Below are 15,195 nucleotides of genomic sequence, written 5' to 3'. Positions count from 1 at the left end.
GACGCTCTATCCACCGAGCCAAACCAGTCAGGGCTTTTGTAAACATCTTTTATAGTACTGGCAGAATGTTTTATTGTTTGGAAACATACCCTTTTTTATCTTTCTTTTGTTATTGGACTTTTAGATTGTTTCCAGAATTATTATTATTTATTTATTTTGGTCTTGTTTGCAGTATCATACATGATCATCAAACTGCTGCTAGAATGTTCACACCTGTTGCTGCAAATTCAAGACCCAAGAAAAACTTCTCCTGGGAATTTACTTTAGGTCAGGGTAGGGCTGCTTGGTTCGAGGCTGCACTCACAACTGGGCAGGTTCAACAACACAGGAAGCTTTCCCTGGACCATTCAGAATTTTAATTATAAGAACTCTATGAATATTTTTGTGCATAAAATTTTGTCTGCATTTAGGGTTATTTTCTTAGGATAGATTTCCCAGAAATAGAATTATTGGGTTGGAGGGTATAAGCATTTATTTATTGTCTATTAATTATAAAATTAATTCTTATTGATTATAGCAAACTTGGAAAATATTTTGAAAGGTTGTATAAAATATGCCACTCACATGTTTGGTAATTTCAGAATCCAGAAATGACTACAGTTACATTTTATTTTAATTTTTCTTTCTATGCACACATATAGCTTACCTGTATTTAATGTAACTGGGATCATAGCAAATGGCTGTATTTCCCAAAATATGATCCTCAGAACACTTACTAGTCCTGTGAAATGTGCTACAAAATAAATAACTGAAATAATAATAAGATTCCTGGGTCAAATACATTTAGGAAACACTGTAGATCATATTCCCATCTTGGGTATTCACATAAATAAGAACATATTAACTCAGGCACCTTGCTCTCTCTCTCTCTCTCTCTCCCCCTCCCTCCCACTCTCCCTCTCCTGCTCCCTCTCTCTCTCTCACTGAAGCCTGAGGGCACCTTTCCCCCTCTTCTTCTCCCAGGGGAGTTTTCTTTGCCTTTCTCCTAAGCTCCAAAGGGGCCCTTCTGTAACTTATTTGCCTCTGTAACTTATTTCTCACTTCTTCTACCCCTTTGACTTTCTAAATAATCTTTTGCTTGTATTTGGGCGGGGGAGGGGAGGGAGAACATTAACTCACTTAAGTCTTGCTGATAAAAAACAAGTATTTTTTCTATGTTTAACCCAGAATTCCCCAAACTTGTTTAACAATTTTTTTTAGGTAACCCTTGTTAATGTCTTATGGAAGTAGTGTTTTATATAACAAAAGTTTTGGGAAATGCTGAAAAAATTGTAGGATTATCTTATATTCTCTTGCTATGTTAGCCAAATTGCTTTCTAATGGGTTTTTATCACTGATGATATATGAATATGCTGGTTTCACCACTTCTTTGACTGCATTTGTATTCTCATCTTTAAAAATCCTACTTCTTTGAAGTACTTTGAAACCCACAGCCTAGGTTTGAATTTTGAGTTCGTAACTTTGAGCAAGTTATTAAATTATCATAATCTGTGAAACTGGAATAATCATTCATAAAGTCGTGAGAATGAAATAATGCATACGAGTACTGTCCTTGGCATGAAGCAAGCACTCAATAAAGGTTGGTTGACTATAAAACTACCCTTTATTGAGTTTATTTAGAATTGACTATAAAATTTCCATATGGATCATTCACTCTTACACTCACTACTATGAGCACAAACCAGTTTTCAATATAGTATCATCACATACTGCATTTCTGCCTATACCCTCCAACGAAACTGGGCTATCTAGTATAAGACAGATGCAATAGTAGTGTGCAGATGTGTAAACTTTGGCATCAGAACTGAGTTCAGATTGCAGGTACCCACCGCCTTTGTGATCTCGGACATATCATTTAACCTCTTGACAACTTTGTTTCCTCTGCTGTAGAGGGTAATACCTGCCCATTGTCTAGATTTAATAAGGTAATGTAGATGAAGTTCTTGTAGCTACTTATCCTATACTAGTGGCCCAGTGCACGAAATTTGTGCACAGGCATCAGAACTGAGTTCAGATTGCAGGTACCCACCGCCTTTGTGATCTCGGACATATCATTTAACCTCTTGACAACTTTGTTTCCTCTGCTGTAGAGGGTAATACCTGCCCATTGTCTAGATTTAATAAGGTAATGTAGATGAAGTTCTTGTAGCTACTTATCCTATACTAGTGGCCCAGTGCATGAAATTTGTGCACAGGCGTGGGGGGTTCCCTCAGCTCAGCCTGCACCCTCTCCAACTGGGGACCTCTTGGGGAATGTCTGACCAGCAGTCGGACATCTCTCTCGCAATCTGGGACCGCTGGCTCCTAACCGTTCACCTGCCTGCCTGCCTGATCGCCCCTAACCCCTCTGCTTGCCTGCCTGATTGCCCCTAACCTCTCTGCCTGCCTCCCTGATCGCCCCTAACTGCCTCTGCCTGCCTACCTGATCACCCCTAACTGCCCTTCCCTGCCGGCACTTCACTCAGATTTGGTTCTGATTGGTCGGTTCCTATGCCAGTCAGTGTCTCCAGGCCTATTATCAGGCCTGATCAGAGAGGTGGGGCTGATCGGCAGCCCCAGCGGATGCCCGAGAGAGAGGCATGGCTTTGGCCAGGCCTGGAGAGAAAGAGAGGCAAGTGCTGATCAACAGCTGCCATGGAGGCTACAGATCAGACCCTGCTTCTCTCTCCAGGCCTCTCTTAGGGCCTGGTCTTGGCCCTGGTCCCCACCTGCTGCGGCCGCCAAGGCCAGGGGCCTCTGCAGTCAGTGCTGGGTCGGGGTGCCTGCAATGGTGGCAGGCAGTGCGGGGTCACCACAGCAACCCAGCACTGACTTCCAGTCGGTCGAGCCTTTGGTCGTTTTGGATATTATGGACCCTGGGTTTTTCTATATTATGGTAATAAAAGTGTAATATGCTAAGTGTTCAACTGATAGGTCGACTGCTCAACCAGCCGCTATGACGTGCACTGACTACCAGGGGGCAGACACTCCGACCAGTAGGTTAGCTTACTGCTGGGGTCCGGCTGATCGGGACTGGGTGAGAGGGCCGGACACGCACTGGAGCTCTCCTGTGGTTCCTTCCCAGCCAACAGGCCAACCTCCTGCAGTCCCTCCCCGGCCCCCAGGGGGTCCAGGCCAAGGGACCCCACCCATGCACGAATTCGTGCACCAGGTCTCTAGTTAATTTATAAATGTTCTTTCCTAATTCTTCTTAACATACTGTGAGTTTTCCATTGCTATGATTTTGCTTGTTGTAATTTCTCTTAGAATGCCCTTTCCCTTTTCTCTGTCAGCAGAAATAATGAGCCACTGATTTGACCCTAGTCTTTAGGGTCAAGGTTGTCATGATTTAGCCCTGGCCATGTAGCTCAGTTGGTTAAAGCATGTCCCCTTACGCCAAGGTTGTGGGTTCCATTTCCAGTCAGGGCACATATAAGAATCAACCAGTGGCCCTGACCGGTTTAGGTCAGTGGATAGAGCATCGGCCCGTGGACTGAAGGGTCCCAGGTTCGATTCCGGTCAAGGGCACCAAGAAATAAAAAGAAGAAAAAAAAAAGAATCAACCAGTGAATGCATCAATAAGTGGAACAACAAATTGATTTCTCTTTTTTTCTCTCGTTCTCCCTTCTCTCTCTAAAATCAATTGTAAAATTTTTTTCATGATTTTGTGTCACCTTCCACCATGAAACAGGGTGTAATAATTTATTCTCTTGAAATCTCTTATCAGTCTGTATCAGTGTCTCTTAGGATACTTAAGACATTTATATTTTTGTCTTATTATTTGTTTTCCTAACTTACCCACTCTCCTTACTTAGACTATAAATTTCGTGAAAGTGGGACCGTTTTACTTAATCCCTGTAGCACTTTGTATAGTGCTTTTCTCCTAGGAGGCTTTTAGTAATTTACTAGAGGCCCGATGCACGAAATTCATGCAAGGGTCTTGGCCCTGGTCCCCACCTGCCGCAGCCGCCGAGGTCAGGGGTCTCTGCCACCTCTACCTTGGTCCCCGCCCGCTGTGGCTTTGTCTGGAAGGACGTCTGGTTTAATTAGCATATTACACTTTTATTATTATAGATTGCATTTAATTAATTTGTAGTCTGGCTTCTGACCACTCTGCTTTTCTGAGACAATATTCTTGGAATAACTAGAGATTTCTAAATTGTCAAAATCTTTTCCTAAATCTCTCTTCAGTATTTAATACTGTTAATCACCTGCCCTTACTTAAAACTCTTGGTCTCCATGGCATAGCACTGTCCTGGTTCTTCTTTCCTAGAATCATTTTCTCTTGTTGCTGACACCTTTTCTTCCTTGAGGAGTATGATCATGACCATTTTTCCAGGTCATTCATCCAAATTGGATCTTTGGCCCTGACTGGTTTGGCTCAGTGGATAGAGCATCGGCCTGCGGATTCAAGGGTCCCAGGTTTGGTTCCGGTCAAGGGCATGTACCTTGGTTGCGGGCACATCCCCAGTGGGGGGTGTGCAGGAGGCAGCTGTTTGATGTTTCTCTCTCATCAATGTTTCTAACTCTCTATTCGTCTTTCTTCCTCTCTGTAAAAAATCAATAAAATACATTTTAAAAAAACAAAACAAAACAAAACAAAAAACAAATTGGATCTTCCTGTAAAAAATCAATAAAATACATTTAAAAAAACAAAACAAAACAAAAAACAAATTGGATCTTTGTATATTTTTTCTGTTTTAGAAACCTGGGTCTTATCATTGTTGGCCCTGAGATCATCCTTAAGCTCAGATATGTGACCCAAATCTCCTTTCTTACTTGAAGCAGGTCCTAGGGATTCAGCACATCTTGAGCAGTCACTTCCACCTAACCCAGGGGTGGGCAAACTTTTTGACTCGAGGGCCACAATGGGTTCTTAAACTGGACCGGAGGGCCGGAACAAAAGCATGGATGGAGTGTTTGTGTGAACTAATATAAATTCAAAGTAAACATCATTACATAAAAGGGTACGGTCTTTTTTTTTTTTTAGTTTTATTCATTTCAAACGGGCCGGATCCGGCCCGAGGGCCGTAGTTTGCCCACGGCTGATAACCCCTTGGAGTTCTCCCACTCCTTGCTGTGTTTTTTCTCCACTGTCTTCCTGCCATCACTGAAAAATTTGGGCCCTTTCAGTTTAAGGAAACAGTCTGAGGATTACAAAACAGCAAATGTCAGGAAATAACAAAGCTTACAAAAGTGTTATAGTAGCAGTCTCTAATCTGTAATTTCTGGAAAATCCTGATAATCTGCCTTTGGTTTTTATTTCTAGGGGTAAAAACCTCTTCCTTCTTTTTGACTTTATCTTTGGATACCATTAAGAACAGAGAATGAAACCAATATAACATAAAATAAGTGCTTCTTTGTGATAATAGGCTGTTTGTATCTCTGAGGGCTTCCAGTTAAGGTGGCCATTCAGAAAGCTTCTGCCCTATCTATCTATATGTTATTGTTGACAGTATTATAGATGTCCCCTAATTTTCCCTCCCTTTTCTCCCCTCCTTCCAGCCCCTGCCACACCCCAGGCCTTCACCACACTATTGTCTGTGTTCATTGCTTATGCATATCCTATATAATAAAAGCGTAATATGCTAAGTGTCCGCCCTTTCGTTCAACCTTTCGCCCAGCCACTATGACGCACACTGACCACCAGGGGACAGACACTCCAACTTGCTGCTGGGGTCCGGCTGATTGGGACTGGGCGAGATGAGCCGGACACGCCCTGGAGCACTCCAGCAGTCCCTCCCCGGCCGGCCAAATTCCCATAGTCCCTCCCCTGCTGGCCCGATCAGCCCTGATCGGCACTGGGCAAGATGGGCCAGACTCACCCTGAAGCCAGTGTCCCGCAGTCCCTCCCTGGCCTCTAAAATATTTCTTCTAATTAATTTCCTTTCAATGTTCAGGAATCCATCCACCGGGCCTCTAGTACGTATATAAGTTCTTTGGTTAATCTCTTTCCTGCTCCCCTCTGAGATATGCCAGTCTGTTCCATGCATCCATATCTCTGGACCGGTCTTGTCAGTTTATTATGTTCATTAGAGTCTACATGTAAGTCAGATCATCCCTATCTTTATCTTTACTAGCCTTAAGGCTTCCACTATCATCTCTGGGCACTTAAATATATGTTTCTTATTTTTCCTTTTTTCCTCAATTCCATGTAAAACACTGCCTATCTAGAATCGAATGTTATTTTCACAAGGTTTTCTTCTCCCCCAGACTTTCTATCACTGCTTTTTATTCTCCAGATTTTCCACATTCAAAAGTGATATTGTAATTAGTTTATTTGTGTTTTTATTACCTTTCTACCTCACTAGAACTCATGCTACAAGGAGGCTAGACCCTTGCCAGTTTTATTCATTGTTGTATCCCTAGGTCTTATTACAGTTAAGTGCTCAATAAACATTTAAAATCCATGTGTGAATAAATGTTATTACCATATGCCCTACCTACCCACAAGTATGTTGTGAAAAATAAGGATACATGTGAAAATCACCAGATTAATTCCACTGTATCACTGTTTCAATTATTCCCTCTCTCTAATCCAAATCTTGGCAGTCTTCAGATCCTGTTAACTTATTCTTCATGATGATTTTTTTTTTTCATTTTCCTTTCAATACCCAAACAGAGCATCTAAATCAAGTCTTCTTGCATTGCGACTATAGCTTTCATTTTTTTCCTACCTTTAGTTTGTTACATATTTTCAGGTTAATCTTAAAGCATTGCTTTGAGAAGATCATCTGTACTCCCTTATTGGCCTTCAGTGTCCTCCTACAATTTGAAGCTCAAGTCCAAAGTCAAGAGGAGATTGGATACCTTTTATCTTCTGACTAAATTACCTCTAAGTCTCTTTTCCCATTACATATACTTTTTGCTCAAAATATACTGGATTCTTGCTGTTCCCTAATATGATACAGGTTTATTTATTCATTAATTTGAATTAATTACTTCTTTGGGGCAGGTACTTTGCTTTAAAGATCAAAGACAAATTTCTGCTCTCAAGCAAACAATTATGTTAAAAATTAGAGCATGATAAAGGCCAAAACAGGTACTGTAGGTACACAAAGGGCTACTTCTAACCTGGCTTGGGGTAGGCACATTAGGGAAGACTACATTGAGTAGTTTATATTTGAACTTGACCTTTAAAGACCAATAGGAATTAACTAACATATGATTCAAGGAAAGTCTGTTCCAAGCCAAAGGAAGCAAAAGCATGAGAATAGAGACACCTTTGGGTGAGATTTGTGAATATTTCAGTGGCTGGAGCAGAAAGTGTGAATAATTGGGTGTTAAGAGGCTGGAAACTGGATCAAAAAGGCCTTTGTATGTGGTTCCATTTTCCATGTACATACTCTGAGGCAACAGGAATCCAGGAAGAATTTTAAGTAGGAGTGTGACTAGTCCAATTTGTTCCTTTGCTTATGTTGTCCCTTATGCCTGAAATACTTCCTTTTCTCCTTTCCTCATAGTCCCACCCCATGCTTCCACCTGTCTAAATCTTGCTCATCTTCCAAAGTAGACAACAGATGCTGTGTCCTTAAAATAACCTTAAAACTCACCTGGTCAAAAGTAATTTCACTCTCCTTTGTGTACCCACTCTCCAAGCCATTTAGGTTTGAAACCTAAAATAAGATATTTTTAAAACCCACAATATAACACCAATAATAATGGGAATTTTTATTTATTTTATTTATTATTTTTTTAAAAAATATGTTTTTATTGATTTCAGAGAGTGGAGGGAGATAGCTTGGCTGCTTCCTGCACACTCCACACTGGGGATCGAGCCCACAATCTGGGCATGTGCCCTTGCCCAGAATTGAACCCGCTCTAGCCACTGAGCCAAACCAGCTAGGGCTGTTTCATCAATTTTATTTTATTTTTTAATATATTTTATTGACTTTTTACAGAGAGGAAGGGAGAGGGATAGAGAGTTAGAAACATTGATGAGAGAGAAACATCAATCAGCTGCCTCCTGCACACCTCCTACTGGGGATGTGCCGGCAACCAAGGTACATGCCCTTGACCGGAATTGAACCTGGGACCCTTCAGTCCGCAGGCCGGTCAGGGCTATTTCATCAATTTTAGAGAGAGGAAAGGAGAAAGAGAGACAACATCAATGTGAGAAAGAAACATTGATTGGTTGCCTCCTATACACACCCTGACTGGGTATAGAACCTGAAACTTAGATATGTACTCTGACTGGGAATTGAACCCGCAACCTTTTGGTGTACGGGACAACACTCCAACCAACTGAGCAACCTGGCCAGGGCAATAATAGGAATTTTAAAAAAGAAAAAGTATTTATAATCTAATCACCTCAACATAAATTTTTGAGTTACATACTTTTTCCTAAACGTACAAATATGCCTCTTGCTAAAATAAATAAACTTACAAATATGTATGATATAATTAAAATCATGGTATATATAATTATGCTTTATATCACATTACATGATTTAAATTTTTAAAAATCATTTATAAACAATTTTATTGATTTTTAGACAGAGAGAGGAAGGGAGAGGGGGAGAGAGAGAGAGAGAGAGAGAGAAGTATCGATGTAAGAGAGAAACATCAATTGGTTACCTTCTTTACTCCCCCTATCGGGGATTGAACCCACAACCCAGGCCTGTACCTTGACTGGGAATTGAACTGACAACCTTTTGGTGCACAAGAAGATGCCCAACCAACTGAGCTACACTGGCCAGGGCTTAATCATTTTTTTAAAAAAAAAATATTTTTATTGATTTCAGAGAGGAAGAGAGAGATAGAAACCTCAATGATGAGAGGGAATCATTGATTGGCTGCCTCCTGTAGGTTGGACCAAGCCCACAACCCAGGCATGTGCCCTTCGGTCCACAGGCTGACGCTCTATCCACTGAGCCAAACCGGCTAGGGCAGGGCTTAATCATTTTTAATGGGTGTATTACAAATCATTCCTGTATAACTGGATGTGAAGTTTGTTTTAATTTTTAGCTATTTATAGGTAATACCATTTTTATATGATTTATTTTTTCCTGTTAGAACTATTTTCTTATGCTAAATTATCAAGATTAGGATAACTAAAACAAACTGTTTTGCATTATCTTTGACTTTAACCCCTAGCCCATACCCTTGCCCCAATCAGTGAATTACCAAGTGTTGATTCTTTGATAATGTACCTGATATCAGTCTCTTCCTTTCCATTCTCACAGGTTCAGCCAATTCTGTCCCTATGCCAGGATTATTGCGATCTTTTTTTTTTTTTTTCTAGCTGATTTCCCCAGTCTCCAATGTTTCCCTTTCCAATTCTTCTCATCATGCCAGATTAATTGTCCTAAAGCACTGCTTTGGGTAAAAGATTCATTTGTTTGACAAATCCTTATTGAATGCATGCCATGCAGCAGACATTACATCCCTTAACTGGCATTTCCAGGTATGAACATCCTCCCCTCATTTACTTTTGCACCAGCCCTCTGATCCAGCCGGACTGGTCTAGTCACCATCTCCTGAACATTCCATCTACATTACCATGTCTGAAATTTTGTTTTAGAATGAGCTTCTGTTTAGAATTCATTCTGCTTCCCTTTTCTCAGTTTTTGATTATTTCTTCAAAGCCCCACTCGAGTTTCAGCCCTCCCTCCCTGAAGCCTCTCAGTTTTTTCATTACTCAGTTTTTACTCTTGTGTCTTGTCTCTGCACTTGATCTTAGCCAAAAGGCCAAGAAGCGATTTTTCTCTTGTCTCTAAACTGTCACAGCTAAGCAGACAATATCTTCATTCTCTTTTATTCGAAAGATAAAGCTCTGAATTCCTTGACCTTGTTTTTAAGGCTTTCTAAGATCTGGCCCTATTTTTTTTTTTTTTTATTAAATTGATTTCAGAGAGAGGAAAGGAGAGGGAGAGGGAGAAACATCAATGATGAGAGAGAATCAATCATTGGTTGGCTGTCTCTTGCACGCCCCCTATTGGGGAGATCTAGCCCCATTTTTTATTTCCAACCTGGCTTCCTATTATTCCCTAAAACGAATGGTCTGATTCCTCTGGACTCCTCTACTTTCTGTTCCTTAAATACTCCATGCCGCCCTGGCTGGGTTGCTCCGTTGGGTAGAGCATCATCCTGATAAATCAAAGTTGCTGGTTCAATGCCTGGTCAGGGCACATACAAGAATGGGTGGAGCTATAGGTTGATGTTTCTCTCCCTTCCTCTCTCGCTAAAATCAATAAATAAAAAAATTAAAAAAATATTCCATGCCCATTCCCACCTCCATGCCTTTCTTTGCTCATGTTTGTTCTTTCTCCCATCCCTTTTAGCTGTCAAATCTTACTGATTTTCTTTTTGTTTTATAAATATATATTTAAAAAATATAGAGAAACATCAATAATCAGAGATAATCATTGATTGGTTGTCTTCTGTATGCACCACATGGGACAGAGCCCACAACCCAGGCATGTGCCCTAACCAGTAATCAAACCTTGACCTCCTAGTTCATAGGTCGATACTTAACCACTGAACCACACTGGCTGAGTACAGATTTTCTTTTTTCTTTTTTAAAATACATATTTTATTGATTTTTTACAGAGAGGAAGGGAGAGGGATAGAGAGTTAGAAACATCGATGAGAGAGAAACATCTATCAGCTGCTTCCTGCACACCCCCTACCAGGGATGTGCCCGCAACCAAGGTACATGCCCTTGACCGGAATCGAACCTGGGACCCTTCAGTCCGCAGGCCGACACTCTATCCACTGAGCCAAACCGGTTAGGGCCATATTTGCTTTTTGAACAAAAAGCACTCTATCCACTGAGCCAAACCAGTTAGGGCCATATTTGCTTTTTGAACAAAAAAAAAAACAACAACTCCTGTTACAATGTATAATCCATGTGGGAGGCCCATGTACTTAAAAATGAGTAATACAAGATATATACTAGTAGTATAGGTAGGCAAAAGTAAGTTTACAATTTGTATGAAAAAAAGACATGCAGGTTATGATTATTACAATAGCTTTATTAACTTGTGTTCTGAGTACTCACCACTGTAAACCTACTTTTGTCAAACCCTGCATATATATATATATATGTATATATAGATATATCATTTTTTGTTAATGGTTTCTACCACCTATTCCTCTTAAGGTAACTCAAATGTCCAGGACACTTGGAGGTTCCCTAAGACCTTTATAGGAAATCTACAACCATGACTATTTTCAGAATATATAAGATGTTATTTGCCTATTTGCTAGATTGACATTTTCACTGATAAGCAAAAGCAGAGGTGGGTAAAACTGCTGGCCCCATAGCACTAATTAAGGTAGTGGCACCAACTATACTCATCATTGTATTTTTCACTGCCACATGCTTGCAGTAAATAATGCCAGTTTTTCACTTAATATTCTTTATTATTAATTTGATTAAACCCTGGCCCTTGAAATAAACATTTTTGTTTATTATTTTTCCTGGTTTTATTGAGATATAATTGGCATATAACATGTAAGTTTAAGGTATACAGTGTGATGATTTGATATTTGCATATATTGTGAAATGTGTACCACAATGAGGTTAGTTAACACATCCTTCATCTCACAGAGTTACCATTTTGTTGTTACGATGAGAACATTAAAGCGCTACTCTGATAGCAAATTGCAAATATACACTTCAATATTGGTAACTATAGTCACCATGCTATACCTTAGATCCCTGGAACTTAACGCATCTTATAACTGAAAGTTATACATCTTTTAAATGTTCTCTCTGGACTAAATGGGAAGTAAATGTGAAACATTTTGCTGCACACTGTAGACGGTGTCTCAAGGAAAAGTACTGGCGCAGCTGTACCAATTACAAGCTAAATAAGCTTCCTTCTCATAGAACACATTTTTACTTGAAAAAACCACTGACAAACTGGTAATTCAGACCTGGATATCTGATAGGCACTTTGCTGAAAATGAAGGAAGTGAGCCTGTCATTTTAAGGAAAACAACTGACAGTGTTTGTTGCAGTGATAAGATTCAAGGCTTCAAGTGAACATTAGAATTTTGGAAAACTTGTATCTGCCACTGAGAGCTTGAAAGCTTTCCAATAAAACTTCTTTCTGATGATATTAACAAATATTGTATGGTTAAATGCATAATATTACAAAATACAAGTGCGAGGGGGAATCATGAAATAAAAAAATGTTTGAGGATCACTACCCATTTTTCTGCAACTTACTCTTTTACTTAGTATATTTTGAACACCAGTCAAGGTCAGTGCATTTATATCTAAAATTCTTTTCCAGCCCTAACCGGTTTGGCTCAGTGGATAGAGCGTCGGCCTGCGGACTCAAGGGTCCCAAGTTCGATTCCGGTCGGGGGCATGTGCCTTGGTTGCGGGCACATCCCCAATGGGGAGTGTGCACGAGGCAGCTGATTGGTGTTTCTCTCTCGTCAATGTTTCTAACTCCCTATCTCTCTCCCTTCCTCTCTGTAACAAATCAATAAAATATATTAAAAAAGAAAGATTTAAAAAAATAAAAATAAAAAATAATAAAATTCTTTTCCAGTCCTGGCCGGTGAGGCTTGGTTGGAGTGTTGTCCCTTACACCGAAAGGTCATGGGTTCAATTCCCAGTCAGGGCACATACCCAAGTTGCGGGTTTGATCCCTTCAACCAAGCTATGTTTTTCTCTCTCCCTCTCCTTTCCCCTCTCTCTAAAATCAATAAAAACATATCCACCTGTCAGGATTAAGAAAAAACCCCAGCCCTAGCCGGTTTGGCTCAGTGAATAGAGCGTCAGCCTGCAAACTGAAAGGTCCCAGGTTCGATTTCGGTCAAGGGCACATGCCCGGGTTGCAGGCTCGATCCCCAGTTGGGGGCTTGCAGGAGGCAGCCGATCAATGATTCTCTCTCATTATGGATGTTTCTATCTCTCTCTCCCTCTTCCTTCCTCTCTGAAATCAATAAAAATGTATTTTTTTAAAACAGGAAACAACAACAACAAAACTTCCATAACAGCATGGTGTGCCATCATGGGGATGACCCACATCCATTTAATCATCCATATATTAATGGCCATTCAAGTTTCTTTCCTCTTTTTGTTAAATAATGCAGCACCAAACATTCTTTATTTTTTAATCATCGCCCAAGGATATATTTTTTTTAACTGATTTTTACAGAGAGAGAGGGAAAGAGAAACATTGATGTGAGAGAGAAACATCGATGGATTGCCTCCCATACACACTGTGATTGCACCCTGACCAGGATGGAACCTGCAACCCGGGTATGTGCCCTGACTGGGAATCGAACCCATGACCTTTTGGTGCATTCGATGACAGTTCAACCAACTGAGCCACACCAGCCAGGGTGCAACAAACATTCTTTATATATATCCTTGTGCATTGATGCTCCTTATATCTATAGTATGGATTCCTAAAAGTGGACCTGATTTTTACAATCCATCTTAATAAAACTTCCCTTCTTACAACATCTTCTCTGGTCATTTCTCTTTGTTTTTACTCCTTTTTAGCCTCTTAATCATTTACTGTCTTTTGATGTGTACATGCTATTGTCTTGCTTTTAAAGACTCTTCCTCTGTGCCTGTCTTGCCTTGCCAACTAGATTATGAAACTAGAAATGCCCTGAGGGAGGGATGGTGTGTTTTACAGTGTATAGACACTCAATAAATAATGACCAGAGCAGGATTGAAGGTTGTTATGAGAAAGGGACACCTTAATGGTTCCATTTAGTGTCCACATGGGTGCTGAGGAAAGCTGTGTGCATTCATGCGTTCTTTCATCTTGGGAACGATTTGAAAGTTAGAGTAACTCTCCAACTTGATTCTCTCATTTCAGGCAAGTACATTGCCTCAACACAGCGACCTGACGGGACCTGGCGCAAGCAGCGGAGGGTGAAAGAAGGCTATGTGCCCCAGGAGGAGGTCCCAGTGTACGTGGTTAGGCGTGAGGAGGGGGTATTTAATGGGGTCCCTACAGAGAGAAAGAACATGTATGCCCATGAGTTCAGGGAAGAATTTTCTGATGCCCAAATCTCAGGAATGGGAGGGGACAACTGAGAAAGGAGAGGCAGGGGTTGGGATACAGGGATGAGTGAGGGTTACAAGGGACTAGTCATGTTCCTATGGCCTCTGTTCATCAGAACCTCCAAATAGCATTCAGAGATCCAGAGCTCTGAGCCCTAGGGGCCCTCCTAAAACCTGCAAAGCAGAGGAAAGTTGGGGAGGGACCAAGGGGGAGAAAGCAAGCAGAGCTGTGAAAAGGGTAAAGTGATTTGGAAGGTTAAGAAAAGGGCTCTAAAGTCAGTGATTCTCTAACTGTTGACATCTGCTCCCTGCAGCTATGAGAACAAGTATGTGAAGTTTTTCAAGAGCAAACCAGAACTGCCCCCAGGGTTGAGCCTCGAGGCCATTGCTCCTGTCAACCCATCAAGGTCTGAAGGTGGGGAACCAGGCCTCTCCAAGACAGCCAAACGCAACATGAAGCGGAAGGAGAAGAGGCGGCAGCAGCAAGAGAAAGGGGAGGCGGAGGCCTTGAGCCGGACTCTGGAAAAGGTGTCCCTGGGAGAGACAGCTCAACTCCCCAGTGCTCCACAGGGCTCCCGGGCAGCCCCCACAGCTGCCTCTGACCAGCCTGACCCAGCTGCCATCACTGAGAAGGCCAAGAAGATAAAGAACCTAAAGAAGAAGCTTCGGCAGGTGGAAGAGTTGCAGCAACGGATCCAGGCTGGAGAAGTCAGCCAGCCCAGCAAAGAGCAGCTGGAGAAGCTAGCAAGGAGGAGGGTGCTGGAGGAGGAGCTCGAGGACTTGGAGCTCGGCCTGTGAGGCCTTTGGGGAATTGGGAATGGACTACAACAAACCATGGGGCTTTCTGGGGTCCTGGGGAACATGGCAGCAGCAGTCAGGAGGGGTACGCCCCCCCTTACTGGCTCACTTCCCTCTCTCATGGCCCACCTCTGTCCTCCAGAGCCTAGCCTCTCCCTCATTCCTTCCCTTTTCTTCCAAACTCCTATTTTTTAGACGTTTCCCCTTCCCATTCCCAGTGTTCAAAAATCTCAGTGACTCCCCCAGGCTCCTTTGCTGCTGATTTGGGTGTCTTATTCAAAAGAAAATTGGGTGGGTGGGACTCTCGGGAACTGAGGTTGAGGGTAGGGGGAGTATGCCCAAGTCTTGGAGTCTTGATTCCTGTTCACAGTGTTTATGGGTTATTTCCCCCTCAATCCCTGACCTCTTTTTTTTTTTTTTTTTTTAACAAAAAA

At 41.5% G+C, this 15,195-nt stretch overlaps 1 protein-coding gene across 5 annotated transcripts in view; it reads left to right on the top strand.

Annotated features, from left to right (window-relative positions):
• Positions 1-15,180, top strand: part of LOC102253835 (partner of Y14 and mago) — a 29,123-nt gene extending 13,943 nt beyond the window's left edge. For 3 of the 5 annotated variants that reach the window (XM_005876705.2, XM_005876704.2, XM_005876706.2), the window contains exons 2-3: positions 13,776-13,869; positions 14,278-15,180. In XM_005876705.2, the coding sequence (XP_005876767.1) occupies positions 13,776-13,869; positions 14,278-14,761 (578 nt within the window). In that variant the 3' untranslated portion in view covers positions 14,762-15,180. Of the gene's footprint in view, positions 1-188; positions 268-1,228; positions 1,580-13,775; positions 13,870-14,277 lie in introns of those variants that run through there. The other 2 variants (XM_005876703.2, XM_014548126.1) reach the window with 2 other exon arrangements.
• Positions 15,181-15,195: the final 15 nt, after the last annotated feature.

Source organism: Myotis brandtii, unplaced genomic scaffold (genome assembly GCF_000412655.1).
Source record: "Myotis brandtii unplaced genomic scaffold, ASM41265v1 scaffold496, whole genome shotgun sequence".
NCBI lineage: Eukaryota > Metazoa > Chordata > Mammalia > Chiroptera > Vespertilionidae > Myotis > Myotis brandtii.
The sequence above is the reverse complement of the archived record's forward strand: the minus strand, read 5'-3'. Positions and strand labels throughout refer to the sequence as shown.